This window comes from Eubalaena glacialis, chromosome 15 (genome assembly GCF_028564815.1).
Source record: "Eubalaena glacialis isolate mEubGla1 chromosome 15, mEubGla1.1.hap2.+ XY, whole genome shotgun sequence".
Taxonomy (NCBI): Eukaryota; Metazoa; Chordata; class Mammalia; order Artiodactyla; family Balaenidae; genus Eubalaena; species Eubalaena glacialis.
The window spans coordinates 93,315,087-93,328,015 of NC_083730.1; the positions used below are offsets into that span (position 1 = coordinate 93,315,087).

The window sequence follows — 12,929 nt, forward strand, 5'->3', positions numbered from 1 at the left end:
CACAGTCTCTAGGATGTGCGAGCCGGGCTGCCTCTGACCTGACCTCTTTGTCTGTTTCCTCTGGCTCATTCAATGGCCCCACGTGGCCCCAGTGCTTCCAGGAGCACGCCAGGCCAGCTCCTGCCTCAGGGCCTTTGCACGCCCTCCCCCGCTCGGCACACGTCTCCCCCACGCGGCCACGTCACTGACTGCTCTTCTCCCCTGGGCTGGGAGCCCCCCGGCAGGGCCTCCTGTTTGTCTGGTCACTGCTTCACGGCATCTAGAACGGCAGACGCTCCATGGGCTTCATTCCACAACATCTAAGAAGCTTCCATTCACAGCTCCTGGTGGAATCAAAGGTGGGGCATGAGGTGCACATTTAAAGCTGCGACATGTGTCGGACCTCTGAATAATTTTGTGTGAGGGAAACGTTAAAAGTCTAAACTTGAGCCTCGAGCTGAATTTGAGGATACATGTGCACATGCATGCCCACACTCACACACACCACACACACCCATGAGCCCTTGACAGGGCTGTGCCCCCGCCCTGCTTGGGGCATCTGCCTTATTTGGGGGTCTCTCCAGTCCTGGCTGAGCCACGTCTAATCCATCCAGACCAGGGTTTCCCAGTCTCAGCCCTATGGACTTTTGGGGCTGGATAATTCGGATCATTCTCTGTTGTGGCGGTCGTCCTGTGTGTGATACAGTGCTTAGCAGCATCCCTGGCCCCCACCCAGGCTGAGACAACCCAGAATGCCTCCAGACATCTCCAAATGTGCCCCGGGGTGAAATCGCCCGGTGAGAAGCCCTGGTCCAGGATCTGGGGTCTGGCCCTGGGGGGGCTGGGATTTGGCAACCGTTCCAGCATCATGAGGCTCCCGGCACCCAGCCCAGCGTGCCCGGTGACTGATGTTAGCTGGAGTGCAACCCTCCCTAGGTCCCTTCCTCCCCCTGAAAATCGAACTCCAGCCGGAGTCCTGTCCATCCTGCCTCAGGCTGTGGACGTCTGCTGTGGTCCTGGTCAGTCTCTCCCTTGTCCCCCATAACATGTGTTGTTCACCCCCCACTGTCACACTCTAAGTCACTGGGTGGAATCCCAGCCCCTGGATGAATGGGGGCGGGGAACGTGACTGGGTGTGAACCAGGCAGCTCAGCAATAGGCTCATACAGTCAGAGCCATGGAGAGGTTGGCTGGGGCCTTGGGGAGATAGGATGTAAGGCTGGAGCAGCTGCATCCATCTTGCATCCAGTGGTCAGAATGAAGCCAATGAGGCCAATAGCAGAGCAGAGAGATGGTGAGATGCCAGGTCCAGATGACATCAGATGAACCTCAAATCCAAGTCTACATGAAGCCAGTGCTTCCTCCAGACTTTGTAGTTGCAGGAATAATACATTCTTTCCCCGTCTCTCCCTTTTTCTCTCTTTTTCCAGCTTAAGCCAATTTGAAATGGATCTTCTGTCAGTCCTGATCCTGCACAGGTCCTGACATGTGCATGATGCAGGGACACACTTGTGAATGCCCCTCAGGAGGGGTCTGCCCAGTCAGCCGCACCCCAGAGTCCCAGACCAAGCCGAGAGGGGAAGACAGGGGACCAGTGGGTCCAGTGCTCACAGAGGTTAGTCTGGCCACTGCTTTGGCCATTGCACACCCTGTCTCAGGATGTCCCCATCCAGGCGAGCTGGGGGCTTTCTCACATTGTTGGTAGAGATGACACCAGCTGCTTCATCCTAACCCTGTCCTTGTCTAGGACACAGACAGTCCCAGCTTGGGACCTCGGCTGCCTCGAGAGGAGGAGAGAGCCAACTGCCAACCTCCTCAGCTAAATTCTCGGCAAACCCCATTCTTTGAGACTTGGGTGTCCCCACCATCCTGAGAGGCAAAGACTGAGCAAACTAAACACTGGAGGGGCTCTGAGAAGGAGCAGGAAAGCATCCTTGCCTTCCATGGTGCAAGGTGAGACACACAGACAACCCAGGACACATGAGGGGATGTCTGTAGGGGGCTCTGGGAAAGATTCCTCTGTTCTTAAAGAGGGACAAGATGTAGGAACATATTTATTCTAGCCCTTTGGAAATTTGACCTGTGAAGACATGATGCTGAGAGCTATGGCAACCATATTGTGACCATGAGGAGATAAGCCCAATGCACTGAACGTGGCAGAGCAGAGAGTTGGGAAGAGCCCAGGTCCCTGATGATGTCATTGAACCACCAATGAACAACTCTGCCCCCCCACCCCGAGCTGTGGACCTCTCACTATCTGAGATCAGGAATCCCGGTATCGTTGCAGCCACTTCAGACTTGCTAGGTTTTTCATCCGAAAGCATTCTCAGTGACACAGAACATCCATTCTTTTTAGGGGGAATCCCACTCCTCCCTCGGAATGTCATCTAGCCCTTGTACCCTCAGACGTCACCTCACGACAGTCCGAGATGGGTGCTGTGGCAGATCACGCCTTCCAAAGATGCTGCAACAACAGCCCCCAAGTCCCCTGGGACTTTGCCACCCTCCCTTTGAACCACAGTGAGCTCTGCCGCCGCTCACCAACAGGATACAGGGAAGGGATGCTACGTGCCTTCTGAGCTGAGTCACGAAGAGCAACAAGGCTTCGTGTGCTGGGACTTTGTTCTGGGGCCATGTGGCACCAGAGAGGCAACCGGACTCTGCCCAGGCCACCACGCTGTGAGGAAGCCCAGGCCACACAAAGGGTCCATGTGTGGGTGCTCGGGTGGACCGTCCATCTGCTGCCAGGCGTGTGCACGATGGCCCCCCCAGATGATTCCAGCCCCCACCGTTGAGCACCCCCCATCACAACTTCCCAGCTGAGGTCTCAGGAAGTACTGCTCAGAGAGGCTATTCCCCCTGCACCCCGTCTGACCTCCTGCCTCTCAGTCCATTAAAACGTGGTTTAACGCAGCTAAGCAGCAATCGTAACCAGGACAGGTACGTTCCCCAAAGTCCGGCGGCTCTGTCCTTTTCTTGGACACACGCTGTCCTGCACGGTGCTGAGTACATGCTGGACGCTTCCCACAGGCTGGCCGGCCTCACGCCCGCCCCATCAGGTCAAGGCCGGAGGAGGGGCTGGGCTGAGGGCCCCAGAGAGGCTCTGGCTCGGCTTCGCATGTCCCATCTGGAGCCAGAGAAGCAGGACATCCTCAAGCACCAAGCCGTTTCACAGAGGATTTATAAACCCACAGAGCAGCAGGCGCGGTTACGAGCTCTCAAAGCCACTTCCGAGGTCGTGACTGGAATGTGTCGCACGCAGCGTCCCAGCTGGCCTCCGGGAAACGGGGCCATGGCAGCTACACTGATGGAAATTTATGGGGACGCCCTTTGTGCCGCTGGAGAAATAAACGCAGGATGGAGAGGGGATGAAGTGGCAGTGGCCTCCCCGGAGGCAGCAAGCTTTGCCTGTGACAACAGGACATACACATCCATCTCCTGCCAGAGGAGACGGGTCTGGGCTGAGCACAGACCCAGGAAGCTGCACCATCGGAAACCGAGAGGGACGTTTCTGGGAACCGCTGTCAAGAGGGTTCTTGGAAGCGCGTCACCGGGGAGTGGGGATGCCTTCCTGGCAGCAGCGTCTGCCTGCTGGGTGGACATGCTGCTGCCCTCTTGGGAACATCGGTGCGAGCCTGGAATCCCAGACCAGTGCCTCCCACACCAACGCCTGGCCTTCCTGCCAGCCCAAGGCAGGATCCTGATGGGCACAGAGACAGAGCAGCCCCACGGAAAACCGGCACAAGAGAGGCTGCTTGGGAAGGTGGGGAGGAGGACACCTGAGCAACGAGCAACGCCAGAGCCTCCTGCTTTGGGGTCTTGTCTTTCCCAGCCTGAGTCCACCCATCCGTCCAGGCAGCTGGCTGCAGGACCTCCCAGAAACAATATGTACGTGCACACACCCAGACGTGCGTATACTACACACGTGTACAAGCACACGTGCACACAAGTAAAACACTATGCAAATACACATACATACAACTGCACACGCACGACATAGATGTACACACGCGCATTACACATGCCCATGATGCATTCACACGCGTGCAATCACAGGGCACCTTACGCACAGCCGCACTCCGTGGAGACGTTAAGGGCTCATATTTATTGGAGAATCCTGTGCGCGGAGCTAAGGGTGAGTACAGATCTCGGACTCACTCTTCCACACCCAGGCCCTCGCTCACAGCTGCGGGCGACCCACACGCGCCTTTGGAGAGACGCTTGGGCTGAGATGCGTGAGAATCACCGCACCACGTGTTCAAGGAGACATGAGCGCACACGCCACCCTCAGAGCTCAGAGCAAAAGCCGGTCAGAAACAGAACACCGGACCATGCACAGAAAGACCCCTCACACACCCCCTCACAGGAGCCCGGTGGGACAGTAACACGGGGGGTCGTGCGCTCATGGGCACGGTTGCCGTCCGGCTGCCTGGAGGCCTGCCCGCGCCCAGGAGAGCGAGTGGACTGCAAGGGTGGCCAGACCACCCATCCCTGGGTGCAGGGCTGCAGAGGACCCCTGGGCCCACCTGGAGTGTCTCTGCCTGGGCAGTGAGGTCCATCGGGGCCCAAGTGTGCGACCTTCAGGGCCTGTGACCTCCAGCCCCTCCAGGCACTCCCTAGGGCAGTCCCTGGGGTCGCTGGGCCAGAGGCCGACGACCCGTCACATGCCAGGGTCCAGCTCAGCGCAGATGTCTTCTGTTGCCCCAGCAGCCCCAGCAGGGCCCTGGGGATCATCAGTGAGCCCTTAGGGTGCACAGTGGAAGCGAAGGGAGAGGCGGGACCCTGGCATTTGTTTGTCCGGCCCCCGACGGGATCTGGGGCAGCCCCACATTGAGTGGACCCTCAACGGGGCCCTTGAGTGGAATCCCCCATCCCAGCAAATCCCCAGCTGAGACGGAGCCAAGGGGCAGGTGGCCTCCGATTTTCCTGTCTGGCTTTGTTAGCCTCCAACCCTGCTGCAGGGGGACCAGCTGGCTCTAAAGAAGAGCCCGGCCCGCAGGAGGGTGAGCGGGTGGGGTCTGTTCCCCTCGGCGAGCATCCCACGCCAAGGGGCAGGCTCGGCTGAGGGGCCCCCGCCCTCCCCAAGCATCTCCTTCCCTGAGCTCCTGGGGCTGCTGGGAAGGGAAGGGGGTCTACCGGCTGCGGCAGGAGGAAAGAAACCAGCACGTTTCCCTGACAGCACCGTGCTTTCCGTCCCGTCCTCCGGGACCCTTGCCTCCACTTGCAGACCCTCAATGCCAGTGGCATCGGAGCCCCCACGTGGAGCCGGATTGGTACGTGGCACGCGACGCCTGCTTCCAGTGCCTCGCGATCACCATCCGCTAAATCCGCACTCATTACGCTTGACCGCCAAGCCATGCGCAGCAGAGACGATTCATATGCGCTAAGACTTCTCCAACGCCTGGGTGGGGGCGGGGGGCGCAGCACCGCGCGGGAATGCAGGGCGGGACCTCGGACAAGGCCGTTCATTTTTATGATGCTGTTTAATTTGGGTTTGCCAGTCTTCCTTCTACCATCCCGTGGGCCAGTCTTAATAATCAAGATCTTTGTTATGTGCTTTGTGGCATAATTAAAGCCACCGCTTAATCAGAAAAGCTATCTACCTCCAGACAAAGGGAAATCTATAATGTATCTAATGGAGAAAGGTAGAGAGAACTTTGGTTTGAGAGTGGCTGGAATTGCCAGTTGAGGTGGGAACACATGTCCACACACGTGTGCCTGCACACACACGCACACGCTCCTACACCCGCGTGTGTTTCTGATGACTACACCTGCCAGATTGGGTGGATGGGCTCCGGGGGCTAAAGGCTGTTCAGGAAACCAAACTCTGAAAGCTTCATACGGGCATAGGCGGAGCTTGCATGTATGTATTTACTCATTTAATCCTCCACGAATATTTCCTGAGGGCCTCCTAAGCACCAGGCACGGCCACCGATGTGTGACAGCGCGGAGCTGCTGCTATTCGCGGAGCGGAAGGCTCCCCCAGCGCCCGGAGCCTCGCAAGCCCGCATGTCGGCCTGCGGCGGCGGCGCCACCACCTCAGGCCTCCTCCCGCGGGCGCCAGGCATCCTCAGCGCGGGATCGTCGGCATCTCATTTCCCGCCGCGGCCCCTTGGAAGGCCTCAGCTGGCAGCGCCGGGTCAGGGACTGTGGAGCGGGCTGTCGGGTGGGGCTGAGGCGGCCCGCGGGAGCTGGGGCAGCCGCACTGCCTGGCGGGTCTCCGAGCGCCGGCTCTCAGGGCCTGGCCGCGTGGATGCTCTGCGGGAGCACGCAGGGCCTTCCTGACAACGTGGCGGCCCCTGGTCCAGGGCCCCTGCCGGGCTGGCGGGGAGCCCTAAAGCTCCACAGCCTCACCTCCGCCCTCCTCGATGGGATGACCAGCCTCAAAAGCCCACCTGATTGCAAGGGGACGGACACTGTCTCCACCTCTCGATGGGGGCGGGGCAAGGTTCCAGACGAGGGGTCTGCATCCACCTTCGGAAAATACGATCTGTCACACCGGGTGACGTGAGGAAGGTAAGACTCTGGGGGAAAGCGCGCCACACAACAGGGTTCAGCCAAATCCAGGCTGCCTCCTGGATTTGCAAATAAAGTTTTTTGGGGCCAGAGCCATGCCCGTTCATGTAGCTATTGGCTGTGGCTGCTCTCACGCGGCCCCAAAGCCTGAAACGTGTACTATCTGGCTCATGAAGTAATGAGAAACATGCACTGGTCCCTGTGCCCGTTTCTCAGACACAGAGCCACACCCTTGGAACCCCCAGGGCGATGGGCGAGGTCGGAGTGCCATGGGAGTCCCTGGGTGACGGGAGGGAGTTTTGTTCTAATGAGGCAACTCTGGGTGGGCTCCTGGTTGGGGACTGGTCACCAGAAGGACCAAACCACGATTAGAAGTTGGCGCTTTCAGCCCCTCCTCCCCGCCCTCTGGGGAGGAGGGGCTGAAAGTGAAGCTAAAAATGGATCATGCCAACGTGATGAAGCCTCCGTAAAAGCCTCTAAAGTACAAGATTTGGAGAGTTTCTGGGGTCCCAAACACACCCAGTGCCAGGAGGGTGGGGTACCCCAGCTCCTCGGGGACAGACGCTCCTGTGCTCAGGGCCCTCCCAGGCCTCCCGCCATGCAGCTCGTTGTCTGGCTCTTCCCCCATGTCCTTCATCACGTCTTCGTTCTGTAACAGGCCAGTAAGCACAAGTGTTTCCCTAAGTTCCGTGAGCAGTCCTAGCAAGTGTCTGAGGCCGAGCAGGGGTCAGAAGTGCCGGGGCAGCCTGGGTCTGAGGCTGGCACCTGAGCCCTGCACCTGCGGGGTCTGATGCCGACTCCAGGCAGATAGTGTCAGAACTGAATCGAAGTGTAGGACACCCAGCTGGTGTCAGAGAATTGGTTGGTGTGGGAAAGCCCCACACATCTGATGTCACAAGTGTTGTGAGTGTGGCAGTCTTGTGAGATTAAAGAAAAACAGTGAGGTTTTTACACATGGCCTTTTTCAGGAAAAGTTTTCTGACACCGCCCACTGCAGAATATCAGGCACAAGGATATTGTATTTTATTGAGCAGCTTTTTCACCCACTGCTGCACTCCCTGGGTGCCTCAACATCCCTCGTGGGGTTCCTAGATTCTGCCCACATCCCACTTGAGGATGTCACCAATTTCCTTCCAGGATCCTGACTGACCCAAGGGCTGACTTGAAGGCAGGCAGAGCTGAAGGCTAACAGCAGCATCCCCTAGATCAAGCCGTGCCTGAAAGCCTACCCTTCAGGGTCTGAGCCAATAAATTCCCTTTTTTTGCTTAAGCCATTTCAAACTGCGTTTTAAGTCTTACCAACCCAGCCCCCAGAATGGTAGGCAATAAGGGGAATTCCTGTTGGAGGACTAAGGTTCAGGGAAGATCTCATTTCCAAATATAGAAGACTGGATGCCTGGTCATGCTCATGAGAAGACCCCAGTTCCTCGTCCGAAAGGCCCCTGGGGGACTGGAGCCCGTGTTTTAAGCGAGGCTCTCATGAGGGCTGTCACTGCTTTGAATAATCCCCGTGATGCAGTCCCCTGAGCGCAGAGGGAAGCTCTGGGTTGAGTGTCTGCGGCAACAAGGTCCAGAGAGGCCCCGGGCAGAGCCTGCGGGACAGGAGGGGCGTGGGGGGAGGGGCGTGGGGGGAGGGGCGTGGGAAGGCCCCTTTCCACTTCTGATTCATCAGCCACATCGCCCATGGGGGTAGGAGGGGGGGGTCTGCACATGTGCCTGGTGCCAAAGCCTCCTCGTTTCTTTTTTGGAAAGAAATGGGATATAAACAACCAGGTAAGTAACTAAATAAAATCCACATTCTCTCATTCAGGGAGGCAGAGAGCTCTGCCCCTTCAAATCAGAGTTTCTGTAAAGCAGGTTTCTATCAATTAAGGCAGATTGTAAAGGTCAGCTCTTTCAAAGTTCGCCCAGATGTCTTCTTTTGTGACGTGAGAGTGACAACTGGGATTGATCACTCTGTCAGTTTTTATTTCGGCAGGCTGAGGTTTCGTACGGAGGATCTGAATCCTCAAAGCGAAAGCCAGAATCGCTCCTGCTAATCGAGCAAATCCCAGGCCCAGCAAGACATGGGAGGAGAGGGCTCCCGAGGACAGGCGAGTGTGCGGTGACACACCACACGCATCGGGTGGAGCCCTTTCAGCTTAAAAAGCAGAAAATCCAGTGCAAATTTGCTTAAGCAAAAAATGTAAAATATATATGTGTATGTGTGTATACTAATTTACTGCGGAGTCTAGAGGACTTATTTTTTAAATTTATTTGTAATTTGTTGCAAGTGGCTTCAGGGACAGCTGGATCCAGGTGCTCATAGCACTGGAACCCAGTCCCTCCCCGCCTCCCAGCTCTGCCATGCCCTGCAACTGGATTTTTTTCTTCGGTTTCACAAGTGCACCCTGGGAGCTCAAGCTCTCGCCTCATGATGATAAGATAGTGCAGATCCCCAGGCTCCTAAACTTGCAGTTTTACTTTTGGGGAAAATCCTGATTTCCCCCCCTCCCCCCATGGCCTCAGGTAATTCCAAGGCTCACGCTGGACTGGCCTAGACCATGTGATCTCCTTTAGCCAATCACTGTGGCTGGTGGACCGTGAGCTCTGATTGGCTTAGCCCTGGTCACGTGACCCACCCTGCAGCAGGGGTGGGAAGTTTCCATGGGTCCCCACATGGAAACAGGGAGCTACTGCCCCAAAGAAAGAGAACTGGATTTTGAGGAGGCGAACGACAAGCGTCTGCTACATGCAGACGCACATCTGTTCTGTAAGCACCGCTGCTCTGATGCTGGGAGATGCGGCAGGACCGTTGGGAGACCCCTGCCCTTGGCCCAGGGCTGGGGGTGGTGGGCTGGACAGCGAGAGGTCTGGTGGCCTTGAACCCTGTGGGCTGTGACTGCTCTGAAAGCAGGCCCTGGGGGGATTCAGGGGGTCACAGAGAGGCTTCAGCTTCGTCATAATTTGGTCATGACTGGACTCAAGCCCAATGCCCACTGGGCAAGGGGTCCAGCCATGCAGAGGCAGCGTGGAGGGGTTCTAGAGGGTTCCGCAGAACCACCAAAAGAACACGATCTCTAGGAAACAGGGCAAGAAGGGGCTTTCTTCAGTTATGACAACAAATGCTATGAGGTGAAGGAGGAGACGCAGCAGGAGAACGCCCCCGCACTGCCTCCAACCCAAGTCCAGGGGCTGCACCCCCGGAGTCACAGGGACGGGGTGCTGTGACCCGATGTGCCGCGTGGCTCAGGAAGGTGGAGCACGGCGCCACTTCCGTACCAAGTCGGCTGAGGTGTCCCCACTAGTACCACGTGTACAGGATGGGGTCAAGGCAACAGGTCTGGCTTGTCCATGCCCTGCACCTCCTGGGAGGTGACCTCGGAGCCCTTGGAACATCCTGCCTGAGAAGAGCGTCACCTTCACCTGGAGGCCTGGGGCCTTGCCAGGTAGTCTTTGCTACAGTGGGATTCATGTGGGGTCTCGGCTTGACCTCTGCAGGGGCTGGAGACTGAGGTCAGCCAGTAAAAACCCAGACACCAAGGCTCAAGGGAAAAAAAAAAAAAAAGGCTCAAGGGAGCCCCCCAGCTGGCAATATGTCATAGCGTGCTCACATCTCACTGCTGGGGCAATCAGTCACCGTCCCTGTGAGCCCCACCATGAGGGCCAGCTGGAAACTCCGGCCTGGTGTCCTTGAGCGATAACAAACTGCACCACGTGGTAACAGCTTTGCTGAGCCTTATGAGTCCTTTTAGTGAGTTATTGAACTTGAGGTTGGCCTTGGGGGTCCTCCAAACCGCACCAGGGCTGCCCAGGCGCTCAGAGCTAAACTCCAGCAGCTGTGCTGACCCTGCTGGTGGGCAACTTAGTTCATCCTCCAAAAGTCAGGACACAAGGGGGGCTTTCAGAAATCGACTCACACTCAAACCCTTGCACACGCACACACGTGCACACACACTCACACACACCCTCAGAGCACCTGACTCATTCAGGTCCGTGTCCATGACTGCCGTCACATCTCGGCACCAGCTGCGTTATTATTTACTTTGTATGTTTCTCCAAATTGGCCTTTTAAAATTCAAAACGGCACCTTTATTTCATCACTGCAAATGGAAAGCAGCACTACTTATGCTAAATCAATGGTAACCATGAAAATAAATGCGATGAAGATAAAATAGCATCATCACGAGCAGCGCGTGGTCAGGGCAGGGGGAGCCGCCTGCTCCAGGCTCTCCGGGTATAACGCGACAGAGGGGGGTTTCTCAGGAATGGAGTCACAGAGGGCCTAACCTCCCACTATGCAGCTCAGGCCAGCCGGTTCCCACCGCGCATCCCTGCTGCGGCTAGAACACAGAACCTGGGCAGACACGCGGGTCCCCGCGCCCCAGGCCCCATCACTCCCTGGGGTGGCCACGCGCTCACTGCCAGCCCTGCCCCAGCGCCCTAGAAACTCGTTTCTGGGCATCTCACCTCACTCCTCGCGTGGCAAGCCCTCAAGCTTGGAGGAACAGGGAGTCTGTGAGAACCGCTCCCTGGTCCTCCCTGGGCTGGGGTAGCCCCGAGGCCGGCTCCGTAGCCCCCTGTGTCCCCAGTGGAGCTGATCCGCTGCCGACCACCTGTACCCGCAACGATGATGCACCTTCTCATGCTCCGGGCCCTTCCCTGTCAGCCTTCCCACCCCCTCCCAGGGCTTCTGGGACCACTTCCCAAACCAGAGTCCTGTCTCAGAAGCCACAACTGGAAGAGGGGCAAACCAAGACAGGAGCTAAAAGTAGACACTCCCCCGCACCCCCCATCCACCTTTCCTTGAAGGCTGCTCCACGGACTCAGGACTCAGAGCGGCAACTCTGACCACACAGCTGCCCAGCCCAGCCCAGCGCAGAACTGCAGCCCCTGCCAGGAAGAAGGTGCTGCTGAAAAGTGCTTTCCTGTTCAAGGTTGCCAGCTGCAGGCTGAGTTCCTGTGGCCAGGGCCACAGAAAGGAGCCTGGCTTCATGTCCAGGGTGCAGGCGCCCTGCTTGGCTGAAGTTATTAAAGCAATGAGGTCCACTCAATATGGAGTTTTGTTCCAGTCTCGCCTCTGCTTTACTACAGGATGCAATGATCTGAGACCAGGAGTCCTGAGTGACCAGAAGGCAAGGCACAGCCATCGAGGGGTCTGACTTTTCTGACTAATCAACTGCTGTGGCTTTGGGAGTGGGGGGGACAGGGGTTTACAGGCAAGTGACAGAAATGGAATGCCTTTTAGACACGGGCGATGCTCATTTCAAGCAGAACCTCCACCCACCATCGCGGCTCCTGCACCAAAAGCGGGAGGACAAACGCGTTTGGCAGAGACTATGCTTCAGGCTGTGTCACTTGTCACTTGTGTCATTTGTATAAGTGGCGGCACCTGGAGCATCGGAGCTTCCTGGGCAGCGCCGTCCCTGAGCAGCCTCAGTCCTGTACTGGGCACCTGCAGAGGATGCCCGTGGCCGAGAGCAGAGAAACCGGAGAAGAGAAGACGGATGCGGAGGGCCCCACCTGCCAGGGCCCCCCACCCTCCGCTCTGCCTGTCCAGCAGATTCTGTGAACATCTGGGTGCCAGGAGCCCAGGCCTGCGGGGGGCTGCCTGGAGGTGTCTGTGGGAGGGGCCGCGTACTCACTTTTTGGGCCTGTAGTCAGGGATGGTCCTGTCCAGGGAGATGCGGTCGCTGAGCTGCGCGTTGTACCCATATTCCTCGAACTTGCCCTCTGTCTCCTGGCTGTTGTCACGCAGTGTGGCCGCCATGCCGCCCTGGCCCAGGCTGCCCGGCCCCTCCACCAGACCGATGGGCTTGGCGAGCCCTGGCGGAAAGGAGAAAAGAGGGGGTCAGGCACGTCCCAGGACCTACCGTGTCCTTCCCCCACCCTTCTCCCAGCCTCGCCCTAAAAGGCCCTTTCTTTCAGGTGCAAACTCAGCAAATTCCTTACATACTTCAGGATTCCAACTCTAGGACATTGCAGGAAAGGCAAAGCTATGGAGACAGTAAAAAATCAGTGGTTGCCAGGGTTTGTGGGGAGGGATAACTAGGCAGAGTACAGAGGATTTTTAGGGTAGTGAAACTACTCTGTATCATTCTGTAATGGTGGATACATGTCCATATACATTTGTCCAAACCCAGAGCAAGTACGGCACCAAGAGTAAACCCTCATGTAAATTGTGGACTTTCAGTGATTATGATGCATCAGTGCAGGTTCATTAATTGTAACAAATGTACCACATTAATGCAAGGTGTTAATAGCAGAAGAAACTGGGCGGGGGGCGAGGCTACATGGGAACTTTCTGTACTCGCCACTCAATGTTTCTATAAACCCAAAACTGTTCTAAGAAGCAAAAGCTATTTTTTAAAAATATTTATTTATTTATTTTGGCTGCCCCGGGTCTTCATTGCCACGGGGTCTTTAGCTGTAGCATGCGAACTCTTAGTTGCGGC

At 57.0% G+C, this 12,929-nt stretch overlaps 1 protein-coding gene across 1 annotated transcript in view; it reads right to left on the reverse strand.

The window, feature by feature from the left end:
• Positions 1 to 12,358, reverse strand: part of GALNT9 (polypeptide N-acetylgalactosaminyltransferase 9) — a 70,596-nt gene extending 58,238 nt beyond the window's left edge. Inside the window, exon 1 of the mRNA XM_061169359.1 lies at positions 12,120 to 12,358. Coding sequence (XP_061025342.1) covers positions 12,120 to 12,244 — 125 coding nt within the window. The 5' untranslated portion in view covers positions 12,245 to 12,358. The remainder of the gene's footprint in view (positions 1 to 12,119) is intronic.
• Between the last annotated feature and the right edge of the window lie 571 nt (positions 12,359 to 12,929).